The 17610-nt window shown below is 38.9% G+C and overlaps 1 protein-coding gene across 10 annotated transcripts in view; it reads left to right on the top strand.

Moving 5' to 3' along the window:
- Positions 1–17610, top strand: part of NLGN1 (neuroligin 1) — a 477276-nt gene that overhangs the window by 450029 nt on the left and 9637 nt on the right. For 7 of the 10 annotated variants that reach the window (XM_061452521.1, XM_061452520.1, XM_061452524.1 and 4 more), the window contains one exon: positions 16455–16667. In XM_061452521.1, the coding sequence (XP_061308505.1) occupies positions 16455–16667 (213 nt within the window). The remainder of the gene's footprint in view (positions 1–16454; positions 16668–17610) is intronic. The other 3 variants (XM_061452522.1, XM_061452527.1, XM_061452525.1) reach the window with 1 other exon arrangement.

Raw genomic sequence — 17610 nt, 5'->3', positions numbered from 1 at the left:
CAATCCTTGCTCAGGGCTGAGAATTTGTTCCCTGTGACCTCTGACTCACGTTCCTTCTCTCAGTTTCGCTATAAGTGGGTTTTGTAAGTTTCAAGACACCTAATTTCATCCAAATGTGAGTAACTGAAGAGTATCCTCCCCGTAAAAGAATCCTCACACTCAAGACCGTGTACTTGTATTGTATCAAAGTGTTACTTTATAATTTTAAACTAGCTTTCAGAAAAAGTGTTAGATTTTAAAATACTGGACAGAAACATGAAATAATGTAGGTTTTGTTGGTTTTATTCTCCTCACTTTGCTACTTCCCAGGTTTCTGTATTCTTATGGCAAAAAGGTGAAACTAGCCATGCTAGATGAGGCTGTTACGTGATACTGCCCAGCTAGGAAATGTCGAATACCTGGCTTCCTGCTGTGGACTGAATATAGGGACAGTCAATGCAAAGTTAGCATCTTTAACAGTATATTTACCTCAGCTGGACTCTGGTTTTCTTTCACTGTATCTGTTGCAGGAATTTTTAAATTAGAGCAGTATCAATTATTGGAAGCTGGGTGGCATATGTAGACACATTTTTCTCTCAAAGATTTCCAGAATCTTATTTCATCTTCCAGTCATCTCACATAATTAATTATTTTCTGCTACCCATTAACTATCACTTAGTTTAGCCACTTTGTTAATGCCATGTATTTGATGCAGTGTCTATGAGTGCACTGATGAATGTCATGCTTTCATATATCTCAAAAGATTAAGGGCCTGGAATCACACCCTTGATTGGTTCGAACTGGTAAGTTTTCTTGACTTCACTAGAATTAGTTAGCTTTAGAAGAGCAATGAGCATGGTCCATCCGTAGATGGATATGGTGTAGTGTTAATGTATTTGATATTACAGAGTGGAGTGAAAGGATCCAACATCTTAAAGAAAACTAGAGCTCTGCATTTAGTTGAGACTGCATCAGTCAATCCTTGAAAGATTTTTTTTAATTGCAACAAAATAAAGTTAAAAAGTTGTCTTTCAGCAACTGAATAAACTTTTGAGATCATTACTGGAAACAGTCCAAGCATTTTTGTGTTGGGACTTAATTAGTGAATGAAACTTCATTTAGTTAAGCTGATAGCATGTGTCTGCATGTGCTCACATGTATAAACTATTTCTTACTAATACCTTTTAATAAAGATATTTCAGCTTTGCTTATGTGGTATCAAGGTGCTAACTGAAAAGTGAAACTCAGAGTACTAGGTTTGTTCTTCTGGTAGTCCAAAAGTCTACTTTGAGTTAATTGGCAGTTTTTTACAGATGACATCTAATCTATAAAAACAAATTGCTTTGCACTCTTATTATGCCTTAATTGAAGTGCACCAATGTGAAACTGCAATAGATGGAGCTACAGCGATTCTAGCCTGAAGTTAGGGTGGATTTGAGGCTTTTTTCCCTCCCTTTTCCTTGGACTAAGGACATTTCTTTGACATCTTGTATTTATTTAAATTGTTGCTAGAAAAGATAGGGGATATGCATATGACCAGGTGTTTTTTAAGACTGCCCTGAAGAAATACACAGGAGTTGTGTGTGTGATCTAGATACTAATACGTATCTTTTATGTCCTACTGTTTTGTTTAACAGCTGTACAGTCAGCAGTGGCCAAATCCCTCAGGACTGTGCTGGGGAGGAATAGCTTAATAGCCATCTTTTTTTTTTTTGGTAAATGGCAGTTGCCATCTTTGTAACAGCAACCCTCATCCTGTTTGTGACTTTTCTTCAGCTCTCTGCATTTAAGAGAAAAAAAATGTGCGTTGCAATGCAGTAAAATCATTGTGAAGAGATAAAGCATCTCCTATGGAACAGGAAATTTCAGGTACAGCAGAAAGCAAGAATTGTGCTAGGAGAGGCAGGATGCCATGTATGAAAGTAAGAGGCATATGGTGATGCAGTTTAATTCTTCGTTCACATTTTACCAGAACTCTTAGATATTTACCAGGAACTCAGATTTAATGTCTCTGTCTGGCATATATGCTCTTACAAATGTTTCTGGCGTTCAGTTAATAGCATTAAAAACTGTATAAGAATCTTGCTAGCACAAGCCTATATATGAAGATAGTTGTTTGCAGCATATTTTTGTTACAGACCTCTCTGAGTTTTCCTTAGTGGCTCAGATGGTCATAAAGTATGTTTGTGTGTGCTGTTAATTGGTTTGCTTTTCTTAGTGATCTTTGGCCCCTGAGAAGTAATCCACAGAGTTTTAGAGGTCCACAAGTATAAGTTGAAAACCTGCTATATTTCTTAGCTTTCTTGCTGTTGGACAAGTCCTTTTTTCGGAGTAAGAATAGAATCAGCATTTCTGTCTTCATAAACACAAAACGGCAGCTGCAATTTCAAGCGGGGATATATATATATATATATATATATATATATATATATATAAAACCTGATGTGCTACAGTTGTGGTGGTGTTATGGTGTCCTCCAACATGCCTCACTTTACAATTCAAACTGAAACTGTGTTGCTGTTTTTTCTACTTACTTTGTCTTAACAGAAGTCATTTTTCCATGTAGGCTAAGATAGCCACAAATAAAGTGTCTTCAGTAAGACAAATATGCCTCTAGTTTTTTAAAGAGACAGAGCAGAATGTCATCTTTCTGATTGCTTTGCTACCATTGCATATTTTATCGCAGCAAGAAAACAGATGGGGATGTGATATCACAGATAGATCAAGGAGCTGGTCAACCACGTAGCGTCTGTAGAGTGCATGGCAGATTGTTATCACAGGGGTAAAAATATTACCAAGTACTCAGGAGGACTTGTCAAACAATAAATTGATTGTGTGCCCCCAGGTATATTTCAAAGAGCATAGTGAACATATATAAATTCACATGAATAACAGAACTCAAAGAGTAATGTTGATACTGATTAAATAAGATTTAAGGTTTTAGATAAGGGAAGGGACAAGGAAAGGCAGAGGAAAAGAGAAAGGAGCAGGATAGAAAAGTTTTATTTCTCAGGCTTTCTCAAAGTTTATTTAAATTTCAAGTACGTTTAAAGGGTCTCTCTGCACTGATCAGGCTACAGAAGTCAAATCTTGATGATTGAAGTCTCATATGTTGTTTAGCTCACACATTCAAAAGCAAAGAGGCATTTTTGTGATTATCTGGTATCACCTCTACCTGTATTATACTGTTCATAAAACTTTCCTGAAATAAATTTTATCCTAACAGTGACATATTTTTAGAAAGTATCCAGTTCTGATTTAAAAATGCAAGTGATGACATACTGAATACAGTTCTTGGGAAATTGGTCCAATGGTTAATCTTTTCTTTTTATTTTCAAATAAGAATATTTGAGTTCACAGTAAATTAGCACCATAATTTCTGTGTTCTGATTGAAAGATTGCACTTTCAAATAGCTGATAGGCTTCTAACTAGTTATTTGCATATATAGTTTTACATAAAGATTTCAGACATTCCTTTCATCAGCTCATAGAATATATATTAGCATTGATTGGACCCTCATTGGAAATCTTAACACTGTGAAGAAGTATCAAAAATTAGGGTTCTGCCCTGTCAATGGAACTCATAATCATGGGGGGGGGGGGGGATGGGGGGGGGGATGGGGGGGGGTGTATTTTCCAATGCATATTTTCCAATGCATGTTTTCCTTTCTAGTGAAATTAAACCCATCCTTTCTCTCATCCACATACATATTCAAAATTCTGAAAAACTGAATGGTATTACTGAAAATATATACTAACATACAACCATTATGCAGCAAAGATGATTTCCAGGTCTAAGTTAGAAAAAGTGTTCTCTGACACATAACAATCAATTGAAATGTATTACCTAAAAGAGGCTTTTGAAAGCTGAATCTGGACTGTATGTAGTTCTAAGTAGCTGCATTATTACACTGCTCATAATATAGCAAAAATTTCTCAAATATATTGGGTGGAGAGATTTTCTGGGCTGTCTTGAGATAATGAGCTCATTTTACCCAAATCTTGAAAGAAAATGGAAAGCAGACTTTTTTAATGGGTCAATTTTGACTTTTAAAGTCTTGCAAATTAAAACGTTGATATTTGTTAACTCTCCACTATATTTTTTTCCAGGTTTGTAGCTGCTGTCTTTAATTGTATCATCCAAGTTAAAAATTATGGCTTATCACATAAAACACTAGTGTATCTTGATGCTTTGTTTCTGATCTTCCTACTGAAAATGAGGATGCTGAAAGACCACAGTGAAGGACAGATACTTGACACAATGTGCTATGGGCTGCTTAATTTTCGCATATTGCACTACTTGAAGTATGTCGTTCTGAAACAGCTGTGCACTCAGTCCTGGTGAAGACAAGAATCTCTCCCTCAGGGCATCACTTTCTTCTGCCAAGTAGGAAAGTCAAGTTATGGCTTTGGTTATGGACTTCTCTGTTCTTTCATGTAGTCCGTATCATTTGGATTTTGGCTGAGTATATTTGGAAGGATCAGTGTGGGTTTGATTTTTATTATTCTGAGTTTTATAATAAGATTTGATTTTACCTATGCTGTCTTTTAGGGACTATTGATTTTATTTATATTTTTTGTTACTCAGAGATGGTGGTTCATAAAAGCATTGTTCCTGTGGAAAGTTTGTATGCAAATTAAAAATACTTCAAACTCGAAGTTCTATTGCCCTAGAACATGACTGAGCAGTGTACTGGTAACTGTGGTTTTTACCTTGTGGAAGGCACATATGCTCAGTTGATGGCAGAATTGCTGATTTTTTCAAAAACTAAAATAATCAAAGGTACCTGCTCTTTTCTGTAGCAAACTCCATCTTTTTTTTTTCCCTGTGTTTTTAAAGAAGAAAAAGAGACAATCAAATCAAACCTACTCCAGCTGTCTTTTGTGTCCACCTGTGCCAAATGTCATTCATGAATTCTTAAGGCATACTTCTACTTTCTGATATGTGTCAGCACATATTACATAAAATCCTGTACAATTAGTTTCTGCAGCTGTATTTCTGAGACTAGACTAGCCTCCTCCTTTTGCAGCATATCCAGAAATCAGTATTAAAGGTCACTGCTAGTGAAGTAGCCTTATTCCTTATGCAATTCTTTCAAAGTATGTCTGGGGAGACCTTATAGCAGCCTACTGGTATCTAAAGGGCCTACAAGAAATCTGGAGAGAAACTTTTTATAAGGATGTGTGGAAATAAGACAAGGGAGAATGGCTTTATTCTGAAAGAGGATAGGTTTAGATTAGATATAAGGAAAAGATTCTTTACTGTGAGAATGATGAGGCACCAGAACAGGTTGGCCAGAGAAGTTGTGGCTGCCTCACCCCTCGAAGTGTTCAAGGCCAGGTTGGATGGAGCTTTGAGCAACCTGGACTAGTAGAGAGTAACCATTTGGGACTGGCTGTGTTGTACTTTGAGTAGGGGTCTGACAAGCAGAAGGGAGCTAAAGCCCCTTTTTTCTGGTATTGAAGCCAAAACATTGGCTGCAATAACTGCCTGCCGAGCAAAGGATCAGTTTACGCTTCCCACCTTGATACCAATTCTGCTGCCTGAGCTTAGAGAATTGCTTCTGTGAATCTTGTCTCTGCAGCTGACAGTACTGTAACAAACAGCTGACTTTTTGTATTCTTGTCATTGTCCCACGTCTGACAACCTGCCACACACTGCAGGAGCTGTGACCCACTAACCAGTCACACTTAACATATGGGTCAGGAGAGCTGGAGAGAAACAACACCGTGACGTGCTGTGCTGCAGGCAAAGAAAATGGCCAGCAAGGTGCTTTACAAACATTGACTTGCTTCATTGTGTGGGTCTGCCCCAAACCCTGACCCCTTGTGCAAGCATGGGGTAGTCACGGGGAGTGATTCAGTGTCTCACATATAGAAAATACCCAGAATTTTAGATACTTCTCATAACTTTCCTGACATAACAGACAAGGCAGAATGGAAGATAGCCATTGGCCATGTAAAGGACAGGCAGCTAAAGATTTTGAAAACACACTCAAACTTTTATCATTTCTTTACTGAAACTTTAAAGGCAGTCAGTCATCCTCTTCTCGCAGACTCAGAAAATGCTAGAAATTATAATCTCAGCCTGTTTCAGCCTATGGGATACTTGCCGAGAATGTCATAGCAAATCTAAGCATCTTCCTTCTGTAATGGTTGAGGGTAGTCTTTCCAGGATAGGAAAAAAACTGGCTTCATCTGCACTTTTTTTTTTTTTTTTTGTCATTTAAAGAGCTTTGATATAGCCTGTGAAAGAGAAACTGTGTTTTGGAAAAAGACTGAGGGTTAGCTTGCTCTGGGCTGCATTGCACCCAGTGAAGTTGTACTAGTACATCTTTGACAATGGAATTAAGTGCTCTAGTGTGAGACACTACATTTGTTTGCAGTCCTCCTGTGTAAGTTTTCTGTAACTCATCAGCACTCTCAAGTGACAGATGCCAGACTGAAACAGCTGCAAGGGACTTCTGTAACTTGCAGTGTCAGTTTGTCCTCTCACAGGAGAAGAAACCAAGAAAATGCAAAGAAGTGAAAACTCCCATTGTTTCAAAAAGCCACAAAGAAAGGCCAGCCTTTTTGTAGGTTCCAGCAATTTCAATAATGTTAATTAGAGGGATTTGGTATTCTGGGAGGAATGTTAAAAATTCCAACAGTCAAATAGCAATGCTGAAGAAGCACATCAGAGCTTTTTTCCATATATACTTTTAGAATTCCAAAGGATATAGTTACAAGTTCTTATATTTACTGATTCAATTCTGTAAATTGTTTACTTTGGTTAAATGGATGGGAATCGCCAAAAGTAACTTCTAGGGCAATAGCATTGGTCAGTAGAGTTGGTACTGTTGGTATTTTTAAGCAATTCTACTTCACAGATGCACCACTTTAGAGTTTTATCAGTTAATGAATTACTGTAGCTGTTTCGCATTACTTGCAGCACGATTTGTTGTTCATACACTTAACCTTGAGGTACTGTTCTTACAGTAACACCGCCTAATTAAGACAGTTAAGTAGTTGAGCTGTTTCCTAAGTTTTTCCAAGTGACTGAGGTTATGTGAATAGTGGGAACAACTATGCACAAGAAACTTTTCTGTTTCTGAGGTGTTCTTATTAAGTGAGCCATATAGTCTAGCTATACTGAATGGATGGATTTTCATTCTATAAGGGTCTTAGAAAAAAAAACAAACCACAGCTCTAGAGAACATTTGCAATTAAACTGGCCTTATATCAGAACTCTTTCTGGCACTCACCAGGGCACTGTTACGTGTCACATTCAGGTCTTTTGATAGTCACAACTTGATCACTGCAGAAACACAAGCCTAACACATCCCAAGACAGAGCTGTGAGCTGAAAAATTCAGTTTAGGCTATCTGCATGGAAGATACTTGTCCTTATTTTAGAATTTTATTTTATAAAGTTTATGGAACAGCATCAGAAAGTATACATTTTTGAACAATTAATGTGACCAGTCACTTAACTTTATGACGTGAAAACTGAATTGTTTGCAAATATGTTCGTATAACATATAGAATCACAGACTTGTAGAATGGTTTGAGTTGGAAAGAACATTTAAAGGTTAGCTAGTCCAAACCACCTGCAGAGAGCAGGGGCATGTTCAACTAGATCAGGTTGCTCAGAGCACTGTCCAACCTGACAATGTACATCTGTTAACAAATATTTTGCAACAGAACATTTGTTTTCTAATTGTTTAAAAGTACACCTGCAAAGATTCTGACACATTAATTTGCCTTCTATACATGATCATCTATAATCATCCCCCTGTACTCAGCACTGATGGGGCTGTACGTAGAATACTGTGGTCAGTTTTGGTCACTACAAGAAAGAAATTGAGGTGCTGGAGTGTGTCCAAAGAAGGGCAACGAAGCTGGTGAAGGGTCTGGAGCACAAGTCTTATGAGGAGCAGCTGAGGGAACCACGGTTGTTTAGGCTGGAGAAAAGGAGGCTCAGGGGAGACCTTATCACTCTTTACAGCTACCTGAAGGGAGGATTGAGAGAGGTGGGTGTTGGTTTGATTGGTAACAAGCAATAAGACAAGAGGAAATGGCCTCAAGTTGTGCCAGGGGAGGTTTAGATTGAATATTAGGAAAAATTCCTTTCCTGAAAGGGTTACCAAACATTGGACCAGGCTGCCCAGGGAGGTGGTGGAGTCACCATCCCTGGAGGCATTTAAAAGACACACAGATATGGCACTTAGGAACAGGGTTTAGTGCTGGACTTGGCAGTACTGTGTTAATGGTTGGACTCTATGATCTTACGGATGTTTTCCAACCTAAACAAATCTATGATTCTATGGATCTGTAATCTTAAACAGACAAGAAAGAGTGCATAATTATGTAGCATGATACTTTTCAAATCTCATGGACCTATGCTAAAATTTTGCGCTTCTGAAATCATTAATATGTGTGTGGCAGAAAGCTACAGGAGCAGATGAATACTTTGCTAATGTTGCAGTTACTCTTTTTGTATATTAAATGAGTTTGGTACAAAAATCCTTATTGAGCAGCTCTTTCAGAAGACTTGATTTGTCTGATTCTTGAGCAGAGATATATTACAGATGTCTAGAAAGGAATACTTTTCTTGCACTGAATAGTTTATATTATCCTGTATCTTCCTTATGGGAGTTCCTAGTCCTTTTAGTCACCTTACCCCTTATCCGTTACTAAAATATGTTATTAATATTAGGATGTGCTGGTCAGCAAAGTGAGGAGCACTATCCTCTGCTTCATGAATATCACATGTTCACAGCGCTGTTGCCCACATAATTCATTCAGATTATTAGCCAATGCAAATTCAAGAGAAATGTCTGAGATGAAAATAAATGTGCTCTTTAATTTTAACCATATTGCTTAAAATTTGCTTATCTTGCTCACATTTCTAACTGAGTAGGTATAGTTTAAAGGGCAACTGAAATTTTCTGTATGTGGCAATTACCATTCAGTATTAATGAAGGATGTCAAACTAAAGTCCTAACCAAGGAACTAGCAATCCAGAAGGAATATAAATTCTTCCCTCAAAACATGTCTTGCATTCTTTCACTATGCATTGATGCATTTATACTTGTACAATTTAACATTTGCCTTTAACAAAATAAAAAATCACATTTGACTACATACGGAATTGTAACTGGAAACATAGCTAAATTATTATAACACATGCCTGAACAGGTGGGTAGTATTAAAGCCTGAAGTGTTACTCTTTCAGTAGCACAGCTCTTTGAAAAAACCCTTTTAGGCACATCAGACCAGTTTTTATAAGTTCTTGTGGTTTATTTTTAGAGTAGCATTTGTTGCTTTGTATTTTCTCGCAGGCAGATATTTTTATTTTTTTGAACAAGACATTCTGCCCCTTACTTTCATCCAGCCACAATGGCTGCCGCGTTATGAAACACTTACATGGACAGAACGCATCAGAAGGAAGGTTTGGTTCTCTGTGATGTGAAATGGCACTTTCATACCCACTAGCCTGCACCTGGTCTTTTACTGCCTCACCAAGTTGTACCAGTCCATTCCGTTAGGAAAAGTTCTGTCTTGGCCTTCCCCTCTGCATGAATTTGAATGCTCAAATTAGGCCAGAGCTTAAAATAATTCAATCTATGAAGGTGGGTTTTTTTTTTAAATATTTAAATATTTAAAGTTTCACAACTCGCTATCTTTTATTTACTCTTTCAAAATGCTGGAATCATAGTAGAAAAAAAATATTTGTCTGAATGGCAAGCAGAAATCGTTACTCAGGCAGATAAACCTATAAAGCATTAAAATTTACCTTAACTCAAAATAGAGGGCTTGGTTGTGGCAAACGCTGCCTATTTTACTAACAGACATGTAACAGAGAAATGGTCCAAATGAGCTTAATAAATCTCTTTCTTAAACTCACAAAAGACCACATCCTCACTTCCATAATTCTATTAGAGTCTGCTCCTTTGGAGGAGATAAAAGTAAGAGATAACCTCTCCATTCAGAATTATAAAATAGCAATTATTCAGCTGATGATTGGAATATTTACAGTAGAAGGACTTAATTATGGAACAAAATTAACTCAATCTTACCTATTTTGAGAATAATGCAAAAATAAGCCTTTTTTTTCAATTTTTTTTTTTGAATACCTAAAATAAATAATTTGCTTCAATTTTTCTCATGAGGAAAAGGTGGTGACATATGACAGCAGCGTTCTTGGTCAGATGGCAATCCAAGGATAATAAGAAGACAGCAACTGCAGAAAAAGATAATTTATTTTAATAAACTACCTGATACAGTTTAAAAACAGACAGGCTTTCAGCCGCACTGGCCCTTTTCAGCAACAGCAGGTTCCCCTCTGTGGCTCAAAATTGCTAGCTTAATATCTAGATAGAGTGACAGAAATGCATAGTAGTGTATGGAATCTATATTAATTACATACTGAAAACTCCTCTTGTGATAAAGACAAAACATATTGTTGCAATCTCTCTTTTAACCAAGTGATAAATAGGAATAAGTACTTGTACCCACAGACCTACAGAGAGGTATGCTGCTGTGTGTTAAAGTATTTCTCTGCAGGTGTTTGGTTAGATGAGTTTATCTGTATTGAGGCACTCCTCAAAAAAAAAAACCAAAACAACAAACCCACAAACTGAAAAGAAAAACCTCAACTATTTTATCAGTCCTGTCTCTGATTTCATGACATTATGAGTGCTACTAAGCCATGCTGATATTACTGCATGGAAGAAAAAAGGCATGAACAGGTGGTGATATTAACAGGCTTCTTATGGTTCTGAAAAATGAGATAGAAATGTTTCATGTCATGAAAGTCAACATCAATCATCATCTATCTTGTGTAGATATGGAAGTCAGCCAATGTGGTTCTTGCTGAGGAGGCGTGAGATATTTCTTTAGCATCAGAGCTGTTGCTCTGGACACAAGTCATAATTTGTCTAATATAGATGAATGAGAAGAATATTCCTAATACATCCCTTTTTTTTTTTTTTTTTTTTTTTTTTTTTAATAAACTGAAAGCTCCCCCTTCTGGCACATTCCCTGAATTGAATGCAAGGTTCCTGATGTCTGCTTTTAGCAACAGGAGACATTTCCTCTTTTGCTCTGTTTTTAAGATCCTTTTCACAACGATTCTTTAAGATTCTTGTAGGAATATATTTATAGTTTACCAAGGATTTCAGATTTCCCCATCAAGTGCTGGGACTTGATGTGAGCTCATTCCTGAGAAGGGGTTTGTCCTAAGGCTTTACCTGTAATTCTAATGTTAATTTTCCAGTCAAAGGCTTACTTGCTTCCCACTTAGCTGTGTATTATACAGAGTAAGGAAAACAAATTTCTCAGAAAGTTTGTGTTAGCATTTTTTTTTTCCTTCATAGAATCATAGTATCATAGAATAGTTAGGGCTGGGAAGGACCTTAAGATCATCTAGTTCCAACACCCCTGCCATGGGCAGGGACACTTCATACTAAACCATGTCATCCAAGGCTTCATCCAAGCTGGCCTTGAACACCACCAGGGATGGAGCATTCACAACCTCCCTGGGCAAACCCAGTCCAGTGCCTCACCACCCTAACAGGAAAGAATTTCTTCCTTAAATCCAATCTAAACTTCCCCTGTTTAAGTTTTAACCCATTACCCCTTGTCCTATCACTACAGTCCCTAATGAAGAGTCCCTCCCCAGCATCCCTATAGGCCCCCTTCAGATACTGGAAGGCTGCTATGAGGTCTCCACGCAGCCTTCTCTTCTCCAGGCTGAGCAGCTCCAACTTCCTCAGCCTGTCTTCATACAGGAGGTGCTCCAGTCCCCTGATCATCCTCGTGGCCCTTCTCTGGACTTGTTCCAACAGTTTCATGTCCTTTTTATGTTGAGGACACCAGAACTGCACACAATGCTCCAGGTGAGGTCTCACGAGAGCAGAGGTGCAGGATCACCTCCTTCAACCTGCTGGTCACTCTCCTTTTACACAGTATCACAGTATCACAGTATCACAGTATGTTAGAGATTGGAAGGGACCTCGAAAGATCATCTAGTCCAATCCCCCTGCCGGAGCAGGAACACCTAGATAATGTTACACAGGAATGCGTCCAGGCGGGTTTTGAATGTCTCCAGGGAAGGAGACTCCACAACCTCCCTGGGCAGCCTGTTCCAGTGTTCCGTCACCCTCATTGAGAAGAAGTTTCTTCTCAAGTTTAAGTGGAACCTCTTGTGTTCCAGTTTGTACCCATTACCCCTTGTCCTATCATTGTTTGCCACTGAGTAGAGCCTGGCTCCGTCCTCGTGACACTCCCCCTTTATATATTTATAGACACTGATAAGGTCACCCCTCAGTCTCCTCTTCTCCAAACCATAGAGACCCAGCTCCCTCAGTCTTTCCTCATAAGGGAGATGCTCCACTCCCTTAATCATCTTCGTTGCCCTGCGCTGGACTCTCTCCAGCAGCTCCCTGTCCTTCTTGAACTGAGGGGCCCAGAACTGGACACAATACTCCAGATGCGGTCTCACCAGGGCAAAGTAGAGGGGAAGGAGGACCTCTCTCGACCTACTAACCACCGCCCTTCTAATACACCCCAGGATGCCATTGGCCTTCTTAGCCACAAGGGCACAGTGTTGGCTCATGGTCATCCTGTCGTCCACTAGGACCCCCAGGTCCCTCTCCCCTACACTGCTCTCTAACAGGTCGTTCCCCAACCTATACTGGAAGCATATTTTGATGCAGCCCAGGATACAGTTGGCTTTCTGGGCTTTGAGCACACACTGAAGCCGGCTCATGTTCATTTTCTCATTGACCAGCACCCCCAAGTCCTTCTCCGCAGGGCTGCTCTGAATCTCTTCTTTGCCCAGCCTGTAGCTGTGCCTGGGATTGCTCTGACCCAGGTGTAGGACCTTGCACTTGGCATGGTTAAACCTCATGAGGTTGGCATCAGCCCACCTCACAAGAGTGTTAAGGTCCCTCTGGATGGCATTCCTTCCCTCCAGCGTATCAACCGAACCACACAGCTTGGTGTCATTGGCAAACTTGCTGAGGGCACACTCAATCCCACTGTCCATGTCGCTGACAAAGATGTTGAACAAGACCAGTCCCAACACCAGCCCCAGCACCGATCCCTGAGGGACACCACTCATTATTGGTCTCCAGCCAGACATTGACCACAACTCTTTGCGTGCAGCCATCCAGCCAGTTCTTTATCCACCGAGTGGTCCATCCATCAAATTGATGTCTCTCCAATTTAGAGACAAGGATGTCATGCAGGACAGTGTCAAATGCTTTGCACAAGTCCAGGTAGATGACATCAACTGTTCTACCCCTGTCCATCAGTTCTGTAGCCCCATCACAGAAAGTGACCAAATTGGTCAGGCAGGATTTCCCCTTAGTGAAGCCATGCTGGCTGTCACCAAGCACCTTGTTGATTTTCATGTGCCTTAGCATGCCTTCCAGGAGAATCTGCTCCAAGATTTTGGCAGGCACAGAGGTGAGACTGACTGGTCTGTAATTCCCCGGGTCGTCCATTTTCTCCTTCTTGAAAATGGGGGTTATATTTCCCTTTCTCCAGTAGTGGGAAAACTTCACCTGACTGCCATGATTTCTCAAATACGATGGACAGTGGCTCAGCAACTTCATTCGCCGGCTCTTTCAGGACCCACAGATGGATTTCATCAGGTCCCATGGACTTGTGTACGTTCAGGTTTTTAAGATGGTCTCAGACCAGATCCTCTCCTACAGTGGGCCAAAGGTCTTCATTCTCACAGTCCCTACATCTGCCTTCCAAGTCTTGGGTGGTGCGGTCAGATCCTTTGCCTGTGAGGACCAAGGCAAAGAAGTCATTCAGAACCTCAGCCTTCTCGAAATCCAGGGTAGCCAGTTCTCCCAATAGCGATCACTATGTCTCAACTATACCCTAACATCTGTTTTCCTAATAAACCCCTTAGAGTCACTTTGAGAAATCTACAGGATCTTTCTGAATCAACACTGTAGCTCTGCAGAGAGCAGATCCTGCACAAGCTCAAGGAGTCTGCAAGCCAGGGAAAGGGGAAAAAACAAAGCAAGTCTAGGGCAAAGTTTTGGTAACTGCTGTACTGCTTTCATCTCATTTCTGCCTGTGTTTCCAGGACCACCAATGTCAATCATTCTTCTAATCCCTTAAATAAGTGCAGTCACTTATGTGCTTATTATGATGAACTGATTTGTCACTGATTTTTCACAGTCATATACTTATGCAAACATAGGGAAAGACTTTCCCAGCATGGGCAGCCACAGGATCATATAAATTCCTACATATTTCATACATATTCCTACGTATTTCATATTAATTCCTACACTTTAATTTTGTTACAGTCACTGGTACCATACCTTAACTTCAAGCATACTGATGAAGACAGTGAGAATGGTTAGGAATCTTTCATTAATTTGTGATTAAAAGACGTATCTCTCTGTGTCCTTAAAACTATTTATGGGAAACAGCATTTTGCTGGAGTGTGAACACAGAAACCAATGCTTCTGTGTGGGAAGAATTAAACTGGGACCATCCTTTCACACAGGCATGCACACCAGTCACTCTGGCTACACAGAAGAAAATGAAGTAGAGTGAAGCAGAGTAAAATAACATTATATTAAGCCAAATTCAGTGATGAGCTCTAATAATAAAATGAGACTCAATTAATTATATTTTTTATTTCCTTTCTGGGTTTTCCATGAATATAAAAGTGGTATTTTCTTCTGTGGTAGTGATGCTACTTTGCTTTTTTTATGCAGTTAAGTAGTAAATGTGGCTTGTTTTAGTTGTAGAATAGCAGTTATTTTAAAGTCCGGTATCAGAGTAACGTTTTTTATGGCTACAGTGAATGAACTATGCCCATTAGACTTGATCCATTAGGTCTGGAAGTGGGAGAATTGCTGGCCTGGCACCTTATGCCACTTTTCTGTTCCCTCTCCATGGTAACAAAACTCAGGATTGACCTACACAAACAAAGCTGCTTGCCCTAAACAGAGCACAGCTCAACTATGAAGGCAGCAAGGCCAGTTAGCTTTCACTGCAGTTTACAGTGAAGGTCTGCTAGTGTAAATGTCTATACATACAACAGAATACCAAATGTAAGCTTGCCATTAGAAGTCAAATCAACATATTAATAAAATAGCAAATTACATGTTCATTATATGCATTAATATAGGCACACAGATGCACCAAATCTGTATTCTTGTTAAATCCTCACTTTATATATGAATATGCACGTGTCTGTCTTTAGAAATGTCTCAGAAGCTGCTTTTATTATCATAACAAAACAGTAGGACTCCTCTGAGAGCCATTTGTCTGAAAAACTCCTGTAAACTTCTTTTGAGGAGGCTGGCTGCACTCAAGAGAGTTAAATCAGTAGAACTTTGATGAGACTAGAAGACCCACTAGTATCTAATTAATGTGGAAATAATTATTGTAATGGTTGCATTTCTCTACAAAGTATGTTCTGAAAAACAGTTGCACTGTCGATTTAGTGAGCATTAAATCGGTTTGATACACGTATGGAGGTGCTGGGCTATTTCATAATGCTGGTGTCGTTTAAACATTTGTTTATTAAGCTGAGAAAATTGGAAATGTCAACAAGTGTGATCCAAAAGCAAGAAAGCAAAGCAATGTCTTTTATCAACAGAGATTTTCTTCAAAGGTTTTATTGTCCACCTTTTAGAGTCAGTAGGCTCTAATGACAAAAGTAACAGCAATACTACAAGGGTACTGCTGGAAGTATAAAATAGTCGTTCCTGCGCATGACAAGTTCCGCCATTTTTTTTTTTCAGTATGAATAAACCAGACTGATTCTTCCACTCTCTGGATTACCCCTGAGCTCTTATCTTTTGAAGTTGAGAGTCATATAAACAGCTTAAATTGTCTTTATCCATTTAATGTAGATTCAGTTAACTCAGGTTAATGACTATGAGACAGAGCTCAGGGAGCTGAGAGCTGCTCACATTCAACCCAGCTTATCTCGTGACATAAGCTGCATTTTGGGGGAAGAAAAAAGGAAAAGAGTGTGTTGCTGGGACATACCCTAACACAGTTTACAGAGAAGCTTTCCCTCTCAGGCAAGCACAAAGCTCATGGCTGCTTCTAAGTATGAAAGTGCAATACAGAGATGACCAAATCACTTGCAAAATGACGCACCATATCTATTTGCTAAACCTTTACTCTTAAACTTGGTACAATCAGAATGAATTCTTTGGGAGTAATACATTGTGACCTGTTAAGACTTAGAGGAGTATTTTGCCTGGGGTGTATCTTCATCTTTCTTACATTCATATATATGTGATGGCCAGAAGTGTGAATACCAAATAATTTGTTTCAGGAAGAGTGAAAAATTGCAAATTATTGTCCAATGAATGTGGAAAATTATATAGTTGTATAATATTTAATGGCATATGTATTTGAAATCTTACTTAGAAGATTGCAACAGGATTACTCAGAAGTGCACTTGCTAACCTTTTCCTTTTTCATTTATGTTCACAGGATTTTTGAGCACTGGGGACCAAGCAGCAAAAGGAAATTATGGCCTCCTTGATCTAATACAAGCTTTGCGATGGACTAGTGAAAATATTGGGTTCTTTGGTGGTGACCCATTAAGAATAACTGTTTTTGGATCTGGTGCAGGCGGTTCATGCGTCAATCTGTTGACATTATCCCATTATTCTGAAGGTAACCGTTGGAGCAATTCAACCAAAGGTATTATGCAGGTTGCAAATTTTGACAATTTTGGTGTCTGCATGCCGTCACCATTAGTATTATGTGATGTTCTGTATATTCTCTATGTTCCTATGAACTACTGAGTTCAGCTCAATATTAAGCAAACTTTTTAAAGGCTGTACAAACTGTCTTCTCCCTCAGCTCTTCTATGCATGTTTAAATTTTGGGTCACATTCTTCTTTTTCCTATGGAGCTTTGTGGAAACTCTTTTATAGCGGACTCCTGAACAGCATTTTCTTGGTGCATCATTTTGGTCTCGTTTCTTTCCTATGTAAGGGTGTCCTTTTAGGAAAAGCAGTCAGTCATTATCACTGTAGATGAGGTAATCTATATTCTGACAGTCATGAAAGGCATGTTTAGTTTGTCATGAGGAGCAGAATTTAAAGAAAATTAAAATGACACAGCTTCTTTTCTCAGGCTAACAGCTAAAATGCTTAAAACTATTATTTTGCGTGAAGGAAACAAATACCTAGTTCAGAAATCTTTTGTCTGAAACTGCATGAACTTCACTTGCTGTCATCTAATAAAAGAATGGTTGAATGTTTTGCATGCATGATCCAAAATTGTCAAAGCATCCAAGTTGCAAATGGATTTTTTTCTATATGTTTTTTTCCCTATTCCATAACTAACAGCTTTTCTCTCTAGTTGAGGCAGACAGCAGGGAATTAAAACCATGCTGTTTGAGGCATCCAATTTTTTCCCTATGATTTTTGCACCACAGTTCCACAGAGTTTCTCTCATTTGCATGGCTATTGCTTATTGATCATATTACATTTGTCTCAATGTTTTCACACATTTTTATCTGTATTGTTTAGTTTTACCAGGACATCACACTGTGCCCTGTGCATGCAATCCTCCACTAATTGATATTTCTGTATCTCCATGGGGGACTAATTGGCCAGTCGTAAAAAAATAATTCTAC

This window comes from Pezoporus flaviventris, unplaced genomic scaffold, assembly GCF_033815535.1.
Source record: "Pezoporus flaviventris isolate CSIRO_AGI_PZ_B2104156 unplaced genomic scaffold, CSIRO_AGI_Pfla_v1 ptg000013l, whole genome shotgun sequence".
NCBI lineage: Eukaryota > Metazoa > Chordata > Aves > Psittaciformes > Psittacidae > Pezoporus > Pezoporus flaviventris.
Note: the sequence above shows the minus strand (reverse complement) of the source record. Positions and strands in the feature narration are given on the sequence as shown.